Source organism: Semicossyphus pulcher, unplaced genomic scaffold (assembly GCF_022749685.1).
Source record: "Semicossyphus pulcher isolate SPU_LCO1_2020_fin unplaced genomic scaffold, fSemPul1.0.p SCAF_17, whole genome shotgun sequence".
Taxonomy (NCBI): Eukaryota; Metazoa; Chordata; class Actinopteri; order Labriformes; family Labridae; genus Semicossyphus; species Semicossyphus pulcher.
The window spans coordinates 20,230,479-20,256,030 of record NW_027211681.1 but is presented as its reverse complement, the minus strand read 5'-3'; the positions used below and the strand labels follow the sequence as shown (position 1 = coordinate 20,256,030).

Sequence of the window (25,552 nt, the reverse complement as noted above, 5' to 3'; positions counted from 1 at the left end):
TTTTTTGTGGGGTTTCAACAGCATTAGATAATTTCATAGACAGTTGAGTATATCTGTAGTTAGTGGTGTTTCCCCCATATATTTAACCCACCAGGAGATAAGAGTGGGAGATCTTTAAACTAAAAACAGTGAGGATTGTATGAACAGTGTTGTCTTAAAGAGAACTAAAGGAATGAAGGGTGTAGATGCAAAGCAGCATGAATGGCAGGAACTCACACACACACACGCACACACACACACACACACGCACACACGCACACACAAACATGCAAGTCATCAACACTCATCCTGGTCGGAGGAATTTCAGACATCTTGTGCAGACTTGTTCCGATGTGCAGCCACATTATCTTGTATGTGTGTTTTTGTGACAAAAGGGCACTGTGGGGTGTGTTAGAATACCTGTTCTGCAGGTAAAGATTTCTCCTCTTTCTCTCCTGCCTTCAGCTTTTCTTTGACTAGTGTTCTTTTGTGTGTGTGTGTGTGTGTGTGTGTGTGTGTGTGTGTGTGTGTGTGTGTGTGCGTGCACCTGTGTGCGTGCTGACAGCAAAAAGAGGAAGTTAGCTTCATGTCGTTTCCTGCTAAAGAGATTCAAATGCTTGATCTGAGCTTGGACTGAGGCTTATGAGGTCAGTTTGTCACGTTTGAGTTAGATGTGGTTTTTAGTTATATCAGCGATTTGTGGGTGAAGTTTCTCAGACATTTCTGATTTTAGAAAAGTTCAAAACATCTTTTCTCGCATTAAAACCAAACTTTTAAATGCAGCATGTTTTAATTTTGTTCCTAAATCAAAGGAAACCAGGTATGGGCAGCAGTTGGTTCAAGTCTGTTTGAGGTTTTTTTCACATCAGAAATTTTAAGTTGTCATAACAGGAAAGCACTTGAATATTATGAGTCATCATTTAAGTTATTATTAACTCAAGTGCCATGATAGTGAGCCAGAATGCACAAAACCAGGACCTTGAAGTTGAAGGGGTGAAATTAAATTCAGCTGTCGTTAATTTATTTATTAACCCCTGTGCTTTCTCTGCTGTGACAAGTCAAAATGTCTCACATTTTTATATTACATCACGGCAAAAAAAATCAATAAGTTGTCTGATTATTTTTGGAGCCTCTAATGAGACCAAGAGTCTACAGCAGCACTAGCGCTGTGGGGCTGTACTTAGGCACAGCTGTGCTTTAAGCTACACGCTAACATCAGCATGCTTACATGTTCAAAATGACAGTTAGGACAGTATCCAACTGTTATTTTTATTAACCCCTAATGTCATGCTTATTTTCACAATGAATTAATTCATTTTTAAGTCTATAAAATGTACAAAAAAAAAAAGCTGATCAAAAGTTCGTCAGAGCCCCAAATGACATCTTCGTTTTGCTTCTTATGTGCACCCAACAGTCCATTACATCATCTGTCATTTTTTTTAATGACTGTTATTAATCAATAGCTGGAACCAGGAAATGATACATCGTAAATTGTTGCCAATAAACTAAAACTATTTGTTGTAGCCCTGAAGACAATTCTAACATGGTGGTTTTAAGCTGGTATAATGTTTATCGCAGTATTCATGTTCGTCTAGCCTGTTAGCAAACTATCATTTAACAAGTAAATGATCAGAGGCTGATGGGAATGTCCTAAGTTTTGGAGTTATTCGGTCATAATCAAAGCACTTAGCATGTTTAGATAATTGACCTGATGATGGTGTTAGAAGAAAAGTTGGGGATCACTGAAGTCAGAAGGATTCATCCACTGGAGACCACCTGTTTCCTGCCCAGGGACTACAGATGCAAATGAGCTTATAGCTAACTCTAGTAGAGCTAAGAAGCTGTCCATTGTTCCTGTCTAACTATGAAGTGATAAACAAGGTCTACTTTACAAATCTTGCAGGCGATCCTTTTATTTACAGCGTTGTGGGTGACTTTATAAGTTTTAGGCGGCGATGATGTTGCATCAGCCTCTGGAATTTTGCTATGTTTGTTTACCTGTTCCTTCCTGGTTGCTGTTTTGCATGCGCAACTCTCAGCAGAGATAGTAAGAAGGCGAGATGGCTCACCCCTCAGTAAACTCAGCTCCTGAAGACGATGTTATGTCAGCGCACTGCATGAAAAACAAGCGCAGTGACATAATTTTCTACAGTTAAATTTGTTGGCGACTAAAGCTGCTTTCCCACTGGTCAAAAAACCCACTAACACCCGTTTTTCTTGCTTAGTGGGAAAGGCTACAATTGGCATTCGGACCGGGGTCAAATGACTGTCCAAGCAGCGCTAGAGTTTGAGAAATAGACTGAATGAGTAAAAGATACAATAAAGACCTAACCACTGTAACATCTTCACTGTTTACTAACCCTGTCTACGACGTGTTTGTGACGTCAGACGGTGACGCAGCAGAAAAGAGACTGACAGAAGTATACTTCACTGGCAATGGGAAAAGAGACAATCGGCATCTATAAGGAGGTCTTCCTGGGTCTGAAAAACCTGCGTCAACGTGCTTATCTTGGTGGGAAAGGGGTATAGTTTTGTCATCGGTTTTGGCTACAATGTGGACAAATCTTTGCAGCCCTAACCCGCGTTTTATCATACAGGATGTTCTAACTGGGCGAAACATGTTTTTTTGTGTCACTGAGGTGGCCTGATTTTCATTGATGCTTCCTTTTCACACTCCACTGACCTCAGTTAAAATCTGCTCCTCACAGCAAAAATCGTGCATCTGTTCCCACATTTCAACTGTTATAACCTCAGTGACTCAAGCAGATGAAGAATGACTACATAAGATATCCTGCTTGTTCTCCCGGCTCGTCAGTGTTATTGATCGTATAAAGCGGTGGCTGACATTTCATCCTGATCATTGACTGATCAGTGGTTGAAGGAGTATCTTTGCTATTGATCAGTTGCCAGTCTAAGATATATATTACATGATATGTGGTGACCCCGGGGGTTTGGCTGACAAAACAAACAAAGTTTTATAGAGCAGAGACGTCCACAGCGAAGGGAATGCTCATGTGAAAGAGCTGCTTCACAATGAATTTAAAAGGCGACAGATCTTTCCAAATGGCAGATGGAAGGAATGAAATGAGCACAAGACAAATTATTGTCTCACTGCAATTAATGCTTTAGTTTTTAGACTTTTAGTGAATACTTTTTCACATAGATTAATTTTTTTGGCTTCTTTGAAACTGAAGGGATGTCCTCAATTTGCTTATTTAGTCTTATCCGCAGTCTAAAAACCCAAAAGTGTTAAGATGCAGTAAAACGAAGAAAGCTTGAACCAGCTAATGTTGTTGTTTTACTTCTAAAACTGAATAAAAATACTTTGCACATCTATTTCATAAGACAGGTGCGTGGGAGAGGAATGAGTCCATCAAAAATTACAAACAACTCCTGCACACTGTCTTACTTGCAAACCTTAAAAAACTGTGACAGAATCAGAATTAGCATTATCGGCCAAATACACGTACAAGAAGGGTCTGAAATGTAAGGTTTTTCCTCACTGATTAATCCACAGGCCAGTTGTGAAATTTAGTTAGAATAACTTTAAATTGTTAAGGCTGAGTAACGTGTACCTAACTGTGCAGATATGGATTGTATTTAATAACCAAAGGGCCTGTGTCCACTAACGCTGTTTTTTGCGCCAGCAGCACCCACGACCTCAGAGCGCTTCTCGCTGGTAGTTACTGTTGCTAGGTTACGAAAGTTGGTTGGCAGCACTTCCCCTTCCCTTGGTAGTGACCGTTAAGCCTGTTTTTAAATCGCTCTGTTTGCTTAATATTTGCTTTTATTCAATAAAATTTTACAAAGAAAACATAAAAACAATGTAAAGGAATCGTGTCCTGGTGTTAGCAGCAGCTTTACACCTGGAAATTGAACCCTTCAAAAAAACGAAACGATACACTCCTCCGCCATTGTTGTTGACAAAGTTGATATCTGAAGTCCCGCCCCTACTTGATTTTGATTGATCAGTGAGGGAGTTCGGTGTTCAAAAGGTTGAACTTTTTTCAACTGAGAGTGCATCGACAAAAAACAGCTCACGCAGAGGGCTGAGCGCTGCCTCGTAAAAAAAATGCTTCAAGTGGACACAGGCCCTTACTACTATTCTAAAATTTAGAATTGCTTTATGAAAATGATATTGAATTTAAGAAATACCTATCTGGCTTAGTCGCCATCATTTATCTTGAATTTGGTGAGTGGAAGGTGCTAATTTAATTCCCTGAATTATTTGATGCAGACTTCAAGTTGCTCTCCATCTTGTTGTCCACAGTTCCAAAAACAACTAAGACTAGAAAAAGACATACAGCTAAAAACAAGGGCAACAAAGCTGGAACCAAACTGTAGGTTGATGCTCTTGACGTTTCCCTTGTTCGTATTCCACACCAAAAAATCCACAGAAACGAAAATAAACAACTGGTACAAAATAATTGTAGATTAAAAAAAGGTTAAAAAACCCCCCTGTGTGGCTCCACTCTCTGCTTGTGTGACTACAGCCTTATTACGCCCAAACTCCCTTCTCTCCCCAGATCACAGCAACATTTAAAAGCTTCATATACATTATGAATTGAATTACAGTAAATCTAAAATGAAACCAAATCAATCTGTAAATACTGCACTAAGTGAAAATATTCCTTCCAAATCCTTTTAATAACTTAAATTATTGCACGCTGACAAACAGATAAACTTCATAAACTGCATTTAGGCTCCTACACAAACAAAGAAGTGTTGTTTATGTACAAGAAGGTCAAACAGGGATATGGGGAATCAATACTCAATGATTAATGTTACCGGTCACTTTATAGAATTGAGTGATCACGAGTGAACATTCCTGCCAATAACATAATGAATGACTATCGACTAGGTGTTTTAGCTCCACCGATATTAAAGGTTGTTTTAGCTGCTGATCACTGAGGAGATGTACTCAGCTGACCCAGGTCATCAAACGTCTCTGTGTGATATACAGGAGTGTTTCACGCTCTGCTATGGTGGCTCTGAGAGCTCAACATTCTGCAAAAAAGTTTGACAACATGTGTGCAGCATTTAGACAAATTAATGTCGCGAATATCACAGGCACCAAGGGGAAGTGTTTCCAGGGGACACTTAAAGATGTTGCACCAATACAGGGATGTTAATTGAAAGAATCTGTTAATACAATCCGTATCAGGATTGTAACAGTTCAATATATCGCGATACGGCACGGCAGTATTTCAGTATTTTAGTGATGTGTGCTAACTTCTTCCTGTCTTAGTTACATTTTTATGTTGGAGTAAACTTTAAATAATACATTTATTGTGTTTTGGGGAATTAATACAGGATCATAAAACACAATATTACAATACTCATGTGAATCAATCGGATACCTTCATGAGTCACAAACCCTGTGTCGAAACTGTATGCATCACTGTTTGCTAGCAAGTTCACCACATGGCCCGACAAGGTTATACTTTTCTTCAATCTTGTGATGACACTTTGTTTCCACTCGCACCAAAAATGCAGAAAGAATCAGGTTACTTTTGCAGGTTTAAATACTCTAAAATTTGTTGCCGTGTTTTGTTTGTTTGTTTGTTTGTTTTTTTTGAACGAGACTCTGGCTCAGTTATAAATGCAGAATGTCTGGGAGGGAAAACAGGAGAGCAGGCAGCGTTTCAAGGCACCTCACAGAACATGATTACATTTTATGGTATGTGTTTATTATTCTACTAAACACTGCAGACATCGGAGGCGGGCGTCCTAGATTGAGGAAGTGTAGTTTAGCAGGCGTTTTACGTAGTCTGGTGTAGGTTTTCCAGGCATCAGCTCCACATAATAGCATGATGGGACTTTGACAGTTGGCGAACTGGCCCTTTAAGTAGTAGAACCACAGACAAACATACATTTTATAGCTCCTTTTAACTGGCAGAATCCATTGTTTTAGTGTTAATGTTGCATCTTAACTGCTGAGCTAAACCAGCACCCCATGACATGCAAATAGTTTGTTGACCCCTGTGTAGTTTTTCCTCCATCTGTTAGCTCAGAATTATGAAGAAAGGAAGGCAGATGGGAAGCGTTTTCCCAGTGGAGTTGCGCGCAATTATGTTTAAATCGATATGAGCAGAAGAGCTGAAACAATAAATCAATTAGTTGTCAGCCATAAAATTTATGACCAACTTATTGGATATCAACGAATCAATGGGGCTTTAAATGTAGGACAAGCAAGTTAAAGTTCTCCATTTCCTGGTTTCTTTACTCTTCTACGATAGAAAACTGATTACCTTTTTGGTCTGTGTCTAAATATACATACCGGAGCAGCGATGAAAGAATGAATTGATTAATTGACATTGATTTGATCAGTGTTTGAGTTGTGAATCCTCTGACTCCAGCTTTCTGAATGTGAATACTCTCTGGTTTCTTCACTCCTCTACGTCATTGACCTGAATACCTTTTGCGTTGTGGAAAAAATTTCAGGACATATCTTGAACATATCTTGTCTGACATTTTATTGACTAAACAACTAATCACTTAAACAGGAAAATGATCAACAGATCAATCCACAGTGAATAATGTTAGTTGCAGCCCCAGAGGAACCCGTCCGTCTTTAGGGAGCTGCACAGAAGCAAAATCTAATCTGTGTGGTTTCTTGCGGCATGTTGAGGCCTGAATGATTTCATCTCCGTCTGTGGGCTTTTGTTGATCGGTGGTGATGATCCAAGATGGAGGGAACCTCCTGAAGCTCCGGTTGATGTGATTCTGTCAGCCCGCTGTCGTCCTGGCACCGTCTCGGTTTTTTGGATCGTCTCTGATTTGCTGCTATCGCTGTCAGTCACACAAAACAGGGCGGTGTGTGTATGCTCCACTGTAGGGCTCAGTTTGGTAGCTAGGCAACAGAGCGAAGACCTCCTCGGCAGGTCACTAGGCCTGTCTTTCAGCAGCGTGTGTGTGTGTGAGAGCGTGTGTGCGCGCACAGGTGTGTGAGGGAGCAGATTTATGAACAAAAAACTAATTGCGTGTTTCTCTGTGTTTTTCTGTTGCTCCATTTTCTGCTTCTGTCTTTTTGACACACAAATTCTCCACCCCCTCACGCTGCCTCAAACCCAGCTGTGCCCCCACACACACACACACACACACACACACACACACACACACACACACACACACACACACACACACACTCACACACATGCTGTCTTATCTCTGTCTCTCTGTTAGACTTGATTTCTTCTTCACTCTTCCTTCTCTTTCTGTCTGCGTTTCCCTTTTTCAGTCACAGTCTGTCTCTTCATTTGCATTGTGCAGAGCTGCAGATGGACACACTTCAGTCCTGTTACACCCTGTTTACCAGCTTTACAACCAGAGTTAAAACTGCACTGACCATAATTTACTGTACGTGCCAGGTCGTCCAGGTGTGCACAGAAGTGTCTTAACGTCTCTCCTGCACGAGCATGACGACCCTATCATTGTTTGTTTCTTTATTTCTTTTTCTTTGTTGTACTTTTGAAGTGCGTGGAAACTGTGTATGCACTTTGAAAGAGGGCTTCTGTTGTGTTTGTATCAATGACTGTATACAAAGATGGAAGACGTGTGAGGGATTGTCTGGGGGAGCTGCGGTACTGACGTCCCGCCCCTTCTGCTAACCAAAACAGGCATTTAACTGACAGAAAAAAAACTGCAAGTGTCCCGTCTGTCGGCGAATTAAACAGCAGAGCAGCTTCTTGTGTTGGTCTGAAGCAGACGTTCACAGATATGAAAACTTCAGTGACTGTAGTGATTGTTTTAGTTACGTCTCCTCTCGCCGTTCCTCCTCTACTCTGCTTATCAGGAACAGATCGGCTGCAGGAGCCGTATTTGTCAACAGAGCTGTCAATCATCCTTTTTTTGTAGCATCAAATAACTCATGAAAACTAAACGTGTCAGAAAAATGAACACTTGGATGTAAATCAGCATGATAAGAACTAACTATAATGACAGAAACCATGTTTAAGAAACATTTATTCAACGTGTATTTTGATTTTATAGTTCGACTCATGTCCCATCTGTTAACATGGAGGAGGCGGGCTTTATGACCTATACTGCAGCCAGTCAGCAGGGGGCGATAGAGAGGGTTTGGCTTCTCTTTTAGGGAGCTTTCATGTTGTCCATCTTTTTATACAGTCTATAGCTGTGTCCCAGTCCAGCCTTAGAAGGAGGTGGTCCACGCAGTACGAGTCATTCATAGCCTGTTTAGACGCTAAAGCCGAGCTGAAATGAGACGCTCTGGTCTGCGGAGGATTTCCTGTTTGCGTCACCAGCTGGTTCTGCCCCTTACCGTTGCGTCACCAAACACCGCTCCTGTCGCCTAGCAAACTAGCTAACTTAGCAAGCTTAACTAACGTCGCATTTGTCGGCTGCATCTGAAGGAGCCTTTGAAATGTGACAGCCTTCAACGTGCCGCTGTGATGCAATCGGCCTTCACATACGCCCTTGGAAGGCTGCAGCCCTGGATTGGGACACAGCTACTGATTTCTATCACACTTAGATGGGTAAATAGGGATGTCTTTTTGTCAGGCACTGTGCTCATTTGTCTTCTTTTAATGTCTCAATCATTGGTAAAAACATAAATACTATTCACTACTGTGATTGTCTCCTTTTATGTACTGCCAGAGAGTGCCAGTCTATGAGCGCCTGGTGTGTTTATAGGCGACTATCCTTCACATTTCCAGGAAATTATCATATTTTAATGTTTGAACTAGATAAATATACAAATAGACAAATAAATAAATAACTGCTAGAAGCACGTAGAAAGTGCAGCCGGTACCACGGTGCCTCATGAAAATGTAACGAGAATGTGAATAATTAAGATTAAACCAGAGCGTAATGTCATGTGAGCTTGATATAAATGTGCCACTATACCAATGAATTCTATTTCTGGTTCGTACTGTAACTCTGTGTAAAGTGTGAGTGGTGCAAACTTAATGTGAAATACAGCCGTGATATGAGTTAACCCATGAGGCGGGTCTACAGCAGGGAAGCCTGATCTGCCCTATTTATCTAAATGGAGTTCTGGTGTCGGTCGTGTTCTCGCCTCCGCCTGTAGGAAGAGGCTGATCAAAGTTTAAAAGGATGGATTGTACTTTATCTCATGGTTCATGGATGTGTTTCTGTTAAAGGTATATTCTGACGGATGATGTCTTATGTATGCGTAGCTGCCCAGAGATCGCTGACAGACTTTCTCCACCACTGAATGTTTCATACAAAATCGACTGTGGATTTAGTTTGACAGTTACTCTGCATGCAATTTTCTGTTCGTCAAATGTTCCTCTAAAATGTTCCAATATATAAAAAAATACACAAAATATTCAAAAATATTTAATATACAAAAATATGAAACAAAGAAAAGCATAAAAAATGTGTAAGCCGGCTCATGTTTAGTAGTTTAGATTTTTTTTAATGATTTACTGGTTAATCAAAGGCGACGCAAGATTCTTTATAAAGCACCGTTCATACATCGAGCAATTCACAGTGCTTCACACAGTTAAAAACAGAACATTAAGAGCGTTAGAATAAATCTGACAGTAAGCAAAAATAACACATTAAAATTTAAGATGAGAAATATATTCAGATATAAGATCATGTCCTGCCAGAACAGTGCAACGGTATATGCTAAAGTTTAAGTCTCCTTTCTCTTTAACTCGTCAGTTATCATTTACCTTATTTTTTACAATTCCCAGAATTCTTTTCTCTCGGGTCCTTGACCCTGAAGTCCCAGTAAGTTTTACCTGATAATAGATTCCCAGAATTGTACATCAGTGTTCAAAAATGTAAAGTTAACTCATCATCAGTTAAACTTTTTTACCTTATTAGCTGCCTGAACTTTTCTCTTAATTGCTCTATAATTATAACTCGTCAGTTATATTTGACCTTAATTAAATCAAAATACATATTAATAAGATTTCTGACTAATCAGCTGAGTGTGTCAGCTCTTCTTTGTTTAAACACAATCCTAACTTTTAATATATTTTGGAACTGTTTCTGCTGAAGCTGTCTGCACATGTAAACAAGAAGGGAACCGGACACCTGATGTATTTGTTTGTTATAAGTCGAATGCTGTACAGGGGCACGTAGTCGTTGTGGTAGTTCCAGCATATTTGGCTGGTTTTCTTTGTCCGCCTTGATAAATAACTTTAAGTTCTTTGGATTTTGTGCAGGTGTGTCTGTTGAGCTTTGGTTGACAGACTCAGTTGGAGTTTCACATTGTTTGTTTCTTATGTATTCTGAATCACATGACACACATCCTGTGATTTTTTTTTTTCCATGTGAAACTTCTGAAAACCCGAGTGTGAATTTATCATTTCTCAAATGCTGACTAATATTTGCCTTAGCTTATTCGGCCGTCTTTAAGATGCTGAACGTGAAACTGAACTTCAGACTTTTAACACATCCATGTAGAAAAGATCTGGTTTGTAAAACCACGATGTTCCTTAGAAATGTCTGATGGTTTAGCTGAGAAACATTTGAATTTAGGGCGACCCGTCGTTTGAACCATCAACACACTAAATAAACAGTTAAAATGAAGTTCAGTTTGACCATGCATGTTCAAATGATTATTTATGCCAGAGTTTAAATGGAAATGACGAGATGTACCCATAAACTAAACGTTGTCCTGTTTGTTCTCTAAAATATAACAATCCTTTGTTTGTGTTTGTGTGGAGTGAGCGTCCATTCAAAGATCCAAAGCTTGTTTTTTACAGGACATATTTTGGTGAGTCACTGCTCTGAATGATTTGAACTTCAGGCAGTGAAATCGCCCGCTGCTTTTTGGATCTGCCTCCATTGGAAGTTTCCTGCAGCAGCTTTAATGTTACTGGCTGTGATTATGAGATATCCCACCATGCTGTGGTTAAATATAAATCTTTGTAAACGGAAGCAATAAGACTAAATATAGACGTCGGCTGCAAGGAAGGAGCGAATGGGAACGTCTGAAATATGAGAAGCCTATTGTGCAATGACTAATGTCACATAATTGACGTATTGATTCATCTCTTTGTTTCTATTGTGTGGCCTTGTTTGGTTTTGCAAGGAAGCCTGAGTTGACATTTGCTTTTTTCTCTCTCCCTACGCAGTGTGCTGTTTTGTGGTCCATAAGCGCTGTCATGAATTTGTCACCTTTTCCTGTCCGGGGGCCGACAAAGGACCTGCCTCTGATGTAAGTAAAGAAAAATACACACACAAACATGCGTGAAAGACGCACACAATTTGCTGGATTTAATTCTTCGCTTTGCCAAAAAGGAAATGTTTGGGGGGGATCCACATTAAAGTCCACATCACATCTATAAAGCTGAGGACAGACTCACGTTAAATCAATCTGTGCCAAATTTCGCCACCTTAGAGCACATGAAGCATAGAGTCTGTCAGTCCTGCAGCTCATTTAAGTAGCATCGTGTGAAGTGTTGCTTTGTTTCAGGCCATGTCCACACGAACACGGGCATTTTTTAAAACGTAGCTTTTCCTCTGCCTTTCGTCCACACACAAATGCTGTTTAAGGTCACTGAAAATGAATCAGGTTGAAGACTTTTAGAAACTCGGTTTCCACGGAGACGTGTAGACAGATTAAACGCTGATTTCGGCTTGTGACGCCAGGCTGTGCGCTGTTATCTCTTTTGACGGACATGACAAAAACAGTGATGCTTCTAACCTCGCTAACAGGACTTTTTACATGTTTACACATATATGTGCAGTTACTCGTCCACTATATTGAGGAACAGAGGCCTCGGGATGCACTACAGTAGAGAGCTAGAATGTCGGCATGTGTGAACTGGCAGGACTCCCAGTCCATGTTTTCCTGTGTTTTACTAACTTTATATTCCAGAGTGATATTAAGGAATAACTCGACCATGTTTCAGTCCACACACATGATTCTACCCTTCCTCGATGCGTCATTGCAGCCCACCAGGTAGTCCTCCGGCAATAGATTTTTGAAGACTTTTGATTGTGCCATGATTGTCTTCTTCTTTGCTTGTCTGGTTTATTTCGCCGCCTGTTGGTGTGGCATTCTCATGACAGCGTTTCTGTTGTGTTTTTGCGTTTTCGTTTGGACGGGATTGTTTTATATCCGTGCTTGTGTGGACAGAGGGAAAACTCTGTTTTGAAAAACACCTGTGTACGTGTAGACATGGCCTCAGTATCAAAGGTTTAGTTGTGGCTCGTTTTCAAAGGTTTTGTAACCACTGTTAGACTGATGTCATCTCTTTGAGAGTCTCACGCAGCAGTCAGACAATCCGGCTCTACCCAACTCAGAGCCACATCAAACTCTTAAATAAGCCTTGTTCTTCTTAAAGCCACACATTATTAATCGTCCATAGGCTACAGCTGTCATCCAGAGATAAAAACATGTCCAATGGTAAACTTTTATAAATGTTTCAGTAGTTATTTAGCAGATAAAAAATTTTAGTCATCTGATCTGATCTGTCCTAAAACCAATGACTGTATGTAAAGATGGACGACGCGTCTCCATCTGCTCTCATTGTACAAAATTGAAGCCAAAACAGCCCCATGACGGGCGCTGCCATCTTACGATTTTGACATCATTTGGAGCCAGAGGTGGGCTCCAACCCTAACCCCCAACCAAAATACACTCTTAACTTAACGAAAACAAATGGCAACAATCCTGCACGTCAGTATGTTACAGTCTATGCTGAAAACACTAAACTAGCTGAGCTCAATAAATGCCAGAAGAGGTTTTATACAGCTTTATTTTTACTGGCTTTTATCTCCACGTCTGTTTGGTTTGGAGAAGGGGTGACCTCTGCAGATAATTTGTCTGCACCTCTTTTTAATTGGCCTTTATCACCGGGTTCGTTTGTAAGGGAGAGGAAGAGACCTCTGGTTAATTTGGCTCTCAGTTGAACAATGAGCACTGAAGGATCATTTTAACAAGCTTTAAGCTTACTCTCTAGGGGGCAGCCCTACAGCTAAGACGTATGAGGCAGCACCACGAGTGTAGTAGAAGATTTTTTATCAGTGCAGCATTAAGAAATATAGATGAATCAACACAAGTAGGTTGTGTTTGGATGATTGAATTTGTTTTGTTTGTTTAGGTGCCTTTTCATACTAGTGCTAGCTGTACAGTGTTTTTTTTTTTTTTTTCTGGGCCTTTTATGCCTTTATTGAGAGAGAGGACAGTGGATAGTGCCAGAGACGGGGGTAGAGAGAATGGGGGATGGCACGTGGCGAGGGGCCCGAGGGTCGGAGTTCAGTCTGGGGCTGCCGCGTCGAGGACTGTAGCCTCTGTATATGAGACGTGCAAATTCACCACTGAGCTAAACCGGCGCCCCAAAAGCAACTTGAGTGTGAATATTACTCGGAGCATTAGTGAATCAATCCACAACCCAAAAATGTGAATATGACAACTTTACTATTCAATTTATATATATTGGCTCTCTTTTATGACATACAGTTTACATATAATGAGATCTCCAAGCACTCAAAGATGTTTCTGATTGTCAGCTGGATTATGTGGAACTGCAAAGATTCCTCACTTGGAGGAAAAGAGTGTTGGAGCGTCTCTGGCAGCACTACTGTGGTGCCTTCTCTGAGAGACACTCAGCTGTCTCACACTATGTCCTGCTGACAAACTGTTACCGACTGGAGAGAGTCGGGACCAGTGTGGATTAGAGAGGTTTGATTTTCAGTGATGTTTTACCTTATCCTGTGTGAATGACGTTTAATACAGAGAGTAAAGATGGTACCCAACCTTAAAGAGAATTAAGACACCACTCCAAATGTTCCTTAAATCAGCATCTCTCTCTTCATGTCATGGCGGGCCCAATCCAGATCTGAACCCCATTGAAAACCTCCTGAATGTGATCGAGAGGAAGATGGACGGTCACAAGAACAGCACACAAAGCAGAGCTGCTTCAATTTTTGCACAAAGAGTAGCCGAACGTCACCCAACAGCAATGTGACAGACCGGTGGAGAGCATGCCAAGCAGCATGAAAGCTTTCATTAAAAACCAGGTTATTCCACCAAATATTTAAAATGTGAACTCTTCCTGAGTTACCGGAGAAAAACATAATCTGCAGTGGTCTCTTAATGTGTTGGGGAGCGGTGTGTGTTAAAGCTAGATGTTTATGGGGCACATGGTTAGTGATTGTTTCCTGTTGAAGGTTCATTTATAACATTAGCAAGGTCAGCAGTGGCTTTTGGTGTTTGTGTACTTCCATGTAGTTCCTGTAAGTGCTGCTGGATGAACACACACACATGCACCCACACACACACAGGTACACACACACGCACAGATGTAACCTCTTGTCCTCTCTCCTGCTGAGCTGTCAGCCCCAAATCACAGAGAGAGACGTGTCAGTAAAGAGAGAATGTGCTGCCTGGCTGCCTCAGGTTAATGAGCCAGTATCTCTCATACACACACACACACACACACACACACACACACAAAAATTGTGAGTCAGCATGGATTTGAAGTCATATGACGAATGTTTATTAATCTCTAACTCCTCTGTCTTTGTGTGGTTTTGTTACATCACCAGAGCTGTTTGGTTGTTTTCTTTTTTTGAGCCATCGGTTGTTTATTTTCTCTCCGGTATTTAAAATCTTTGTGGTATAATGGAGGCAATATATAAAGGATTGGTTCGCCCAATTAGGAACAATAGTTAATTACATTCACTTACATTATAAACAGATACTCTAAATGGCAAACGTATAGTTTTAGTCGAAGGACGTGTGTCGTGTATCAGAGATGGTTTTCTCATTTTCCTTTGGAGGAGCTTGATTGGCCTGCACAGAGCGCCGACCTTAAAGGGATAGTTCATGTTTTTTGATGTGGGGTTGCATGAGGTGCTTAACAATACTAAGTGTACTACGTACAGTAGATAACAGTCAGCACTGGAGAAGCCGGCCGGAGTTCCCTACGCAGAGCGGCTAAGCTAAGCACCGCTGCAGACAGGGCCACGAATACCACATACTTTAGCCAATTTCACGGGGGTAGGACCCGACAAGTGTATGCTTCTTCCTACTCCTTTTTGAACGTGTACAATGGGTGGAATCACACTGGAGATGATGTTTTTTTTGTTTTTTTTTCTTCAATTGTTTTTGTTTTGTTGTCTTGTTTTATTTTTATTTATTTCTTTTGTACACGTTCAAAATAAAAAATAAAAAATAATAAAAAAATGTAAAGAGTCCTACATATAAACAATTATACAATAGTTAGTTCAGACCAAGTAATCTGATTGGATAACAGGCATTACATGAGTGCTGATATAGAGAACAACATCACTGGGACTTTTCACTCTGTGTATCACGCCGCCTCAGCCAGGTGTTCTAAATACTGTTAACGTTACAGCAGACCGTGTATGTCCACATTAATGACCTCTGAATCACACAGCAGACTCTTATTTCACTGGTTGATGATAAATGAACAAACAGATAAATGTACATGATAGAAAAGAGCTGATCTGTGGTCACCTGGAGACACAGAGTGCAGGAGAATGTTTTGGTTGCTTGGCAACAAAAGTTAGTTTCAGTTAAGTTGCGGAACTAGTTGAGTTGGTGGAGCAAAAAATAGCAAACATTGTTGATTGTTACTTTTTTACTATTATTTGCTGATTGTGTAACTGAAAACAATATCGCACTCAAGGTCGTGATGTTGTTCTGAATATCATCCTACGACCGAATCACGGCAGTGCTTCAGTCCAACATCACTCCCTCTCTTGTGATGTTGCTAACATTTCAGTTCAAGTGTTAAGCATACGCTGTATTTAATCTTTTTGTCACAGCTTCACCTTTGTGTCAGACAGCTCCTTCCCTCTGCACTATGTCTTACTCCGTACAACGGCCCCGTGTGCCTACGCATGAAGCGCAGGGTATCAGATCAGCTGTTCGGGTCAGCGGTTTACAGAGGAGACGACGAATATAACCCGAACTCTCGCTTTAAACCCGTCAAACACCTCTGGGATGAATCTGAGTCGGGCTTATCCTCATGAAACAGTAAACGGTGTCACTAATGCGTAAAAGCCCGTGCAAAGGAAGCTAAAACTATTTACAATCAAATCCACTAAAGGCAATTAAGAAGTTTTTTGTGATTTGAATTTAAATACGTGCACCTGAAGTAGCAGTTTTAAATATTTTAATGGACTCTGAAGCACCACAGATGCAGGTACAGTAAAGAAAGCACTTATATTAATTGAACACTAAATTCTTTTCTCTGTGTTTCTTTCTCCGCAGGATCCTCGAAGTAAACACAAGTTTAAGGTCCACACCTACTCCAGCCCGACGTTCTGCGACCACTGTGGCTCTCTCCTCTACGGGCTGATACACCAGGGCATGAAATGTGACCGTACGTACACAAGAATCTCTGTGGCCTCTGAAGCTTTTGTTTTATAAGCCATCAGCACACTTTTTACCGACCTCACGCCTCTCTTTTGGTTGTCTAATTGAATTATCTTAATCCTCTCTGCCTAAAGAAGCTTTATAGTGAGTCTCAGCTCATTGTTCAGCTGTCAGGCCCCACACTTGAACTGTTCTTGTTCAGTCTCATTGCTCTCATAGCATTGTGTCTGGCTGCAGTAGGTGGCTGTGACCTACAATCTGCTCAGCACCAGAAACAGGCTGACACAGTCAGAAACTAAATAAAGAACATTAGAAAGTGCCGGAAAGTTAGAAAGAAAAAGACTGCCGGGTTTGAAGACAGGACTCTAAAAACATACCCTTCAGGTGCCAGATAGTAGGCACACATGCCTTTGAGCTGGGGTGGAGGAGCCAACTTTAAAGGGGGGGTATTATGCTAATTTCAAGCTTTATATTTCACTGTGATACCTGTGGAGTAGCTTAGTATAATTTACAATTAAATAAATTTTCCTCACGCTGGTGTTTTGTGCAGGCCTCATACAGCCACTCATTCAGCTCTGTCCCTTTAAGAAACCCCGCCCCTACAAGCCCACTTTCTTCTGATTGGCCGGCTCGCCGAAGCCTGCTGAGGCTGCATGTAGAAAAAACAGTGTGAAACCAGGCGTTCACAGCAGTCTGCAGACTGAGCTGAGAAACCTGGGGATTACTCCAACATACTTTTACCTACAGATTTGAAACTTTAGTCTGAACATCCAACATTGTAACATTATATATGTCTGAAAATGTGAAATTGCATAACACCCCCTATTTAAGATGTTTTGTTTACAAGCTTCATGGACAAATCCAACTCATTCTACCTTTACATTTTGTATATTTATATCCATTTGATTAAGTATTTTCTACTGATTTGACTTAACGTGTATTTTAGCCAAATCAGATTTATGCTTCTGCTTCTCTTAAACAGTTGATCGAAACATCACTGTACAGTACGTGATAGTGTCTCTGTAATGCCTTTAAATTCTCTGAAACTCTTACTCCTAACTCCTAATTCCACCCTTTCTCCAAATCCTGCCACATTTCACTCAGCCAAGTGTAAAGGATGTTGCTCAGAAGACACAGAAATGGCTGGCTAAAATAATAACAGTTTTTTTTAAATGTTTCACTTTATAGCATAAATCCACATGTTGCTTGTAATACACGAGCTGTGGATGGTAGCTCAGCTAATAAATGGTCTCTAAATTTAGCGTACATTCATCATTCACAATAATCAACCCGCTCTTTAGTCTTAATGAGAACCAGCGAACAGATACGATCGGCTGAACGACAGCTGCACAGATACCATCAGCCGCTCATAACCGTGATTGAACGGTCCCTACAGTCCTGCCGTCGGGTCGAGTTTATTGCTGACCATTCGCCTGTTGTTGGCAACAAAGGCACAAACAGGAAGTGGGCTTCACGTCTGCATCTCCAGCTTTGACTAACATTATTTAGTAGGGAAACAGTTCCTCATTGTGCATGTGCTCAGCAGCAGACAGGGTTTGGTGGACTCTGCAGCAGGTTTCTTACATTTACATTTAGTCCCAAGAAGAAAATGTGTGTGTGGTGTAGCTTTTTCAACACAATAGAGGTGTTGTCAGGTTACATATTAACCCACCTAAACAACACAACATGAATAGCTGCTCTGTGTTTCTTGCAAATTTCATATGACCACATTATTTTACTTTTTTTTAGACTAAACATTAAATGGCGGGAAGGTAGACATGGTTAAAATATTAACATTTGAATAATCTTATTAATAATAAAGAATATAAGGAAAATTGAGACATGAACTATGTTGCCTTCTCTGTATTCTTCAGGTTTTCTGTAAGACAATTTCCATGTATTTATCTCTGATTAGGGACGAGGAGTGTTCGGTTAAGATCTTAGACTTTCACTCTGGAAAAAGAAAAACTGAAACATAACTCCTTCCTGAGAAATCTTTCAAATCGAGACATTTGAAGTTTTTCAGTAGTAGGAAGCGAGAGTGCAACTTTCTGACTTAGATCCAGTCAATCATAACTTTCCCTCTGCTTTCTGTTACCAGAGTCTTGATGGGAAATTCCTGCATTTGAAACCTGGGCCCCATTTTACATATTCTGCATCTGAGTGACTGACAAGTAGAAAAAGTTTTGGATTAGCTCCAGTAGATTCCCTCAGACAGCAGCTGTGAAACATGTTGCATTGGCCGCAAGATAACCCTCAGGAGCAAATGTGCCCGATCGTACTAACGTCAACTAAAGGCAGACTCGGGTTGTTTATTAGTGTCTGTGCATTAGTCTATGTATCCTGTTTAGTGTCTAGTGTCTGATGCAACACTTTCTTTTCTCCTGCAAAACGAACTTCCTTCTCCAGCTCTGACTAACGCTGTTTTCCTGCAACAGCTCACGAGACTTTCACTTTGAGCAAGACTTCTCTTTCCTGCTTTAAAAAAACTTCAATATCTGTAGAAACTTCTCCATAATTTTGTGGGGCAATTAGAATCACAATCTGAGCCTGCCTTAGCAAAGAAATGGGCACTTTTCCAGGATGAACTGCGATCGCTTGTAATTGCCCCAAAGGATTACGTTGCAGCCCGTTTTGTGGCTGCTGGCTGAAGCGATCTGCTTTGTGCCTGTTGCTTATTTGGGTAGTTAGCGTTCCTGATAACTATGCCTCCTCTGCACCTTCCATTGGAGATTTTCCTGGCATGTCTAGCTAGTAGAAGACCTCGGGGTAGACCCAGAACACACTGGAGGGATTATAAATCTCATCTGGCTTTAAACGCCTCAGGATCCCCCAGGAGGGAACCGGAAAACGTTGCTGGGTAGAGAGACGTCCGGACTAATCATCTTAGCAGCTGCTACTGCAACCTGGCCCCGGATATGCGAAAGGAAATGGATTAATTGATGAATGAAAAGTAATTAAGACCCCTAAATATGTAAAAGAAGGTGGCCCAGGTTTGAAAACATCCGAACCAGTGATGGTGATATTTAGATATTTTAACTCTTGTTTCTCTGGGGTCATCTCGATTCATAAAGTTTAATAGTAGCATTAATGACATGATTAGTGCACTGCCTGAAGAAAGAGGAAAGAAAAGATGCAGCATCATTACCTTCTCATGCTCGCATCACTGCCGCACCTCCGGTGAGTGGACTGAAACGTGTACATCAGAGCAGTGGGACATCTAGTGGACAGACGGAGAAACTACATTAAGAGGAAGGATGTAATTATGTGGTTATTGTATGCTTATTTAGCAATATTCAAAGCAAACAAATCTACAATAATCTAGGAGTAAATCAAAATAGTGTCTCTATCATGTCTGAATGACCACAGTGCTGTCGAACCTTTCTTTTTATTTGATTTAGGCTCTTAGTTGATATTTTAGGGGGTAGAAGTTGCTAGAAGGAATGTGATTTATGAGCAAATACATGGACTGTGTGCCAGAGTCAAGACTTGTTTCCGGTCCCAGAAACATGTCTTAGATCTGAGACAAAAGCTCCCACAAGTCACAACAGGTCCTTCAGTTTAAGCCGCTCTGATCACCTTTTGAACATGTTTGTGCATTTGTCGTTGGGACATCTTTGAGGCTTGTCTGAGATCTGAGCATACCAGTATTCGAGGGAATTCAGTCCAAAACAAAACAAACATAATGGCTGCAAAGCGAGCGAGGATAAAAGGTTGTGTTCTCCAGATTGTGCGGACACAAGCGACGCAGAGAGAAGGCTTACTGGCCGTCATCGAGCTCTATCACCAGCTGGACATAAACAAACGTGGGGCAATTTCCGCAGAGAGACTTCTTACTTGTTATTGTTGGCTGCAAGGTCATTTCCTCCTGTCGCAGATCTTTAGAAAGTAATCTTGTGATCAATCTTGAGTCAGCATGACAACAATGACAAAAATGTCTTGTTCCTTGAGACTTTAGAAGGCTTTAGTCTGCACTTGTCCTTTAAAGGTGCTCCACTAGTTTGACCCATAGAGATCTGTTTACTAGTCATGGGAAGCACTACTCAGCCTTTAAAGACAGCTGATACATGCCTTATGTGGTGCTGAGGGAAGTTCTTTAAAGTGCTAATCTCAAAGATCTCAGTTTTGTTCTCTCTGGCGGTACCTATGGCGATAAAGGGTAATTGCAAGAGCACGCTTCCCAAATATCCAGACAGTGTTGCATGTGTGACGTCCACAGTTGGCTCCGGTTGTAACTCTTGATTTTCCTCGCTGACGGTCGCTTTCCTTTTTAGACTGTTTGCTTCATCTGAGCGTCGAGTTTGTTTCTTTTTCTTTGGATTTTCACTTATTTTTGAAGTTGTATCTGTAGTCATCCATCTTTTCTTTGTTTGTTCAGCCATAGTAGATTACCGTTTACTCACAACACTTGCAGAGACTGGAAAAGCAGCCGCTTAGCTCCGCCTACCCTCTCTGGCAGGCCATAGGCTCAATCACCTCATTCGGGGACAGATAGTGACTTAACAGACATTTATTAAATGAAAAAAAGTAAATCCCCTGGTGACATCATAAGCAGCCAAGGAAATAGTCTAAGGGTCTTAGGTTGTGGAGGGTTGTGGAGTTTGAAGGACCTGGATGGAGGACGAGTAAGAGAGTTACAAAATAAGCAGGAAGGGTCTGCCGAAGAGATGCTGTTGAGGTGCATTATGGGAAGTGTAGGATCCAGTATTTTTGCGACTTACAGTCTAGATCTCTCCGCCTCTGCTGCTTCATTACTTTGACTTGACTTCATGAAAGTATGACACTAAGTCTCTGAAGAGCCTTTAATTTGTTAATGTAGCACTGAAAGCAGTGATGATGTCTTTGATTATGATAGGAAAGGAGATGTACAGAAGAAAACATGGTAGAGTTAGTGAGAATGCTAAGGCAGGTAACCAAAATGGAAACATTACAGGTGACAAAATAAAGGTAGAAATAGGATAAAGCACAAAAATAAAAAATTGTGCAAAGTGTCAGGTTAAAAGTGTCTTAAAAGTCTGCACAGTCTTGAGATTTTCATGCTCTATAAATATAACTGAACTTGACATGCATCTCTCTGTGTGTGTGTCTGCTTTCAGACTGTATGATGAACATCCACAAACGATGTGTGGCCAACGTCCCGAGCCTGTGCGGGACCGATCACACCGAGAGGAGAGGACGCATCCAGATCACGGCGCAGATCACCGGGGAGTCTCTCGCCGTCACCAGTAAGTGTTTGCTCTCCTTCTGTCTTTCTCTTCATTCCCGCTCTCTGAAACACACACACACACACACGCACATACACACACCTCTCATAGCGCTCTATCTGCTAAGACTATAACTGGAAAGTCCATTAGTCGATCAATGGTCCAACGATTGACCCACATCGCCACTGGGACATGCATCCACGTGCTCTCTGTCTCTCTCAGACAGCTGAGGATTGATTATAGACCAGAAACTAAACTGTTGTTAAGTGTTGTCAGTAAGTTATTTAGGGCAGGACAGAGCTGGGCTCACACTAACACTTACAGGTCCTGCTGTCCTCAAAACTAAATGTCTAAAAGTGTGTTTTATCTTTGGATGTTTTTCTCTCCTCAACAGTCAAAGAGGCTAAGAACCTGGTGCCCATGGACCCCAACGGCCTGTCAGACCCTTACGTCAAGCTCAAGCTGATCCCAGACCCCAAGAGTGAGAGCAAGCAGAAGACCAAGACCATCAAATGTTGCCTCAACCCCACCTGGAATGAGTCCTTCACCTTGTGAGACATCTCTCTTCTCTATTATACCTCAGATGAGTTTTGAGGCTTCACACACTCTGAATATTTTTTAAAGCGTTTGGTCTCAAGTTTCTCTCTTGGCCCCAATTCCAGTCACAAAAGCACAGCTAACTGGAGCTGATGCAAATGACCTTGTCCCCAGTCTTCTTTCTGTTTGTGCTTGTAGCTATTCTGGGTCGCTGTCACTGCTAGGAAATGCCAAGGCTTGAAAAAATAATTACAACTTCTGAGGTGTTTGCCTGTTTGAATTGTGATGATCCAGTGCTATCGTCCACAGAGAGTGCCTGAAAAACCCTGATTTTTAGCTTTATTTGTGCTTCCACCTGCTTTGATTTTCTTTAACTTCATCTCTGTTTCGTTCTCTTTGGCGGTACCCATGGTGATAAACTGTAATTGCAGGAGCACGCTTGCCAGATATCCAGACAGTGTTGCATGTGTGACGTCCACGGTTGGCTCCGGTTGTAACTCTTGATTTTCCTCGCTGACGGTCGCTTTCCTTTTTAGACTGTTTGCTTCATCTGAGCGTCGAATTTGTTTCTTTTTCTTTGGATTTTCACTTATTGTTGAAGTTGTATCTGTAGTCATCCATCTTTTCTTTGTTTGTTCAGCCATAGTAGGTTACTGTTTACTCGCAACACTTGCAGAGACTGGAAAAGCAGCCGCTTAGCTCTGCCTACCCTCTCTGGCAGACCAACCACTGCTGGGTGATGGAAAACGCGTCACTAACTAGGCGCCGCTTGTGTTACCTCATTCACTGATAGATAATGACTTAACATTTATTTACATGAAAATCTTAAAGAATGTGTGATTGAAAAACAGTTTGCTAACATTGTGCTAGCTTGACTAGCATAACATTCTCTGCTAGCAGTGCGTTTTTCCGCTCTAAAACTGCAGTTAGTTGTTAACAGCAGTCATGACTGCTGTGTTTTGGAGCAGGGGGAGGTTATAAATCTCAGCACAGGACCCTTACATCTACTGTCCTTCTCACCGATACCGCATTTAAGACTCTATTGGAGGCATTTCCAATGCTGGTATCTGAATAAATAGAGAGAGCTACATAAGGGGAAATTAGCTTTGAAATATGAAATTGTGAACTTTTTTGTATTTACCACTTTTCAAGAACTTTTTTTGACCTCATCTTTTATCTGAAGGTCATGCCCTTTTCTCTTATTTCTTAGCAACTTAAAAGAAAGCGACAAGGACCGCCGTCTGTCTGTGGAGATCTGGGACTGGGATCTGACCAGCAGGAACGACTTCATGGGCTCCTTGTCCTTCGGAATATCAGAGCTACAGAAACAAGGCGTGGACGGATGGTAAGACGGCAACATGTGGAAAAGGGAGATGGCAGAGTGGTTAAAAAGCTGAGGGAATAGGGGTGTAAATATTTAAAGTGTTCTGTTGTCTTAGTCTGGTAGTAATCCTGGATTTTATCTGACATCTTTCTGTGTTTGTTCCGGTTTAAGGTTTAAGCTGCTCTCCCAGGAGGAAGGAGAATACTTTAATGTTCCTGTCCAGCCCGAAGGAGAGGAAGGTAACGAGGAGCTGCGACAAAAGTTTGAGGTGAGACAGAAAACATCACAAAGCAATAACAGGTTTATATATTATTTTTATTTGTATGAGGTTTATTTCATCTTGTTCTCTCCCCTTATTTCCTTCTCTCTCCAGAGGGCGAGGGTGGGTCCAGGGAAGCCCACAGACTCGTCTTCTTCCTCCGCTGTGTGCAAGTATGACAGCAACGGCAATCAGGACCGAGTCAAGCTGTCGGACTTTAACTTCATCATGGTTTTGGGAAAAGGCAGCTTCGGCAAGGTGATGCACAGACACGGGAGCCACTCGCTGGAAAATAACGCCTAAATGACTCTGAGGCTAATTTATCTCCTTTTGTTTCGTCTCCCTTCAGGTGATGCTGGCTGAGAGGAAGGGCACCGATGAGTTGTACGCCATCAAAATCCTGAAGAAGGACGTGGTGATCCAGGACGACGATGTGGAGTGCACCATGGTGGAGAAGAGAGTCCTCGCTCTGTCCGGGAAACCACCTTTCCTCACTCAGCTGCACTCCTGTTTCCAAACCATGGTAGGGCTCCAGGATTAATTTCTGATACATGCAGTGATACAAGTTTTTACTATTATCCAGAACACTAAAATGAAGTATTGTGCACTTAGATTACCTGCAACACAGTGCTTTTGCCTGTTTACAGTTACCTTTGTGTGTTGTAAGGAGATGCATAGGGAAGAGGAAAGCAGTCCTACTATTGGTTCAAATATGGGTGGAATATAAATTTTCATTAACCTTGTAAACAGTTTTGCAGTTATTTTGTCTTTCTTGGAATAAGGGTAAAAATCAGAATATTTGCGTGTTCAATAATGCGCTCTACACCTGCACAAATATGAGTGGACATTAGTGACTCCTTTGATGATTGCACAGAAGAGTAAAAATACGTAAATGTACTTTTAAAAGACTCCAACCCGTCTAATTCCTGCATAAAAATCAAGGGAAAAGATCCCTTCACATTTACTTTGAAACAACCTGCCGTCTTAAGGACTAAAAGATGCATCCTTCATTGGTCAGATTTATTACAAACATGCCCTTAAAAGCTTTCACCAAACATTTTTAACATCCTTCTTCATGTCACTGGTTGGAAAATCATGTGCAGCACAACAACAAAAAATCAGTTGGATGGTCAGACGTTGCTCTGCACATCAGAGACTTTGATTTAAAACTAGAAACAGTTTAAAGTCCTCCAGAGATCATTCCTTCTCCTCTCCTTCCTCACTCCCTCCCCTTTGTCTGCTAGGACCGATTGTATTTCGTCATGGAGTATATAAACGGAGGAGACCTCATGTACCAGATCCAACAGGTCGGCAAGTTCAAGGAGCCTCATGCTGTGTGAGTACATCCACACACACACACTCATGCATAAGAGTTGGATTTTAATAGGACGTTGCAAAGGTAGAAATATCGTCATACCTCCTGTATTTGAACTCGGCTGCCTCTCAGAGTTTGTTCTGCTCCTCCTTTTTTCTTGAGCTTCTCTGCTTCTGTTGTCAGCTGTGGTGATGTCTGTTCCCCGTCGAGTATTTTGGGCTGTTTTTTATAACACGAAATGTTCAGTATTAGATGAAAGCTTTAGCTGCTTGTGTGCGTATATGCCATGTGTTTCCAACAGCTTTTTGGTAAGAAGCCAACAACACTAGTAATCACAAACTTAACTAACCTCATATTTTAATGCAAAAAAACACAGCTGCTGCAAGTTCCCAAACATCCTATAGAACACAATCCATCTATCTATCAGCTACACCGCTTAGCCTGTTCAGGGTCGCTGGCAGGCTGATGCTGATCCCAGCTGTCATTGGGCGAGAGGCGGGGTACACCCGGACTGATCACTAGTCAATCGCAGGGCTGACGCATCGAGCAATGACGCATATGGGCAATTTTAAAGTCACCAATTAACCCGGAGAGAACCCACGCATGCACAGGGAGAACATGCAACCTCAACACAGAAAGG

The 25,552-nt window shown here is 41.4% G+C and overlaps 1 protein-coding gene across 2 annotated transcripts in view; it reads left to right on the top strand.

Moving 5' to 3' along the window:
• prkcba (protein kinase C, beta a) overlaps positions 1-25,552 on the top strand; it is a 43,622-nt gene that overhangs the window by 7,005 nt on the left and 11,065 nt on the right. For both annotated transcript variants that reach the window (XM_069666108.1, XM_069666109.1), the window contains exons 3-11: positions 11,055-11,137; positions 16,169-16,280; positions 21,370-21,498; positions 21,872-22,028; positions 23,225-23,359; positions 23,510-23,606; positions 23,712-23,855; positions 23,947-24,120; positions 24,842-24,933. In XM_069666108.1, coding sequence (XP_069522209.1) covers positions 11,055-11,137; positions 16,169-16,280; positions 21,370-21,498; positions 21,872-22,028; positions 23,225-23,359; positions 23,510-23,606; positions 23,712-23,855; positions 23,947-24,120; positions 24,842-24,933 — 1,123 coding nt within the window. The remainder of the gene's footprint in view (positions 1-11,054; positions 11,138-16,168; positions 16,281-21,369; positions 21,499-21,871; positions 22,029-23,224; positions 23,360-23,509; positions 23,607-23,711; positions 23,856-23,946; positions 24,121-24,841; positions 24,934-25,552) is intronic.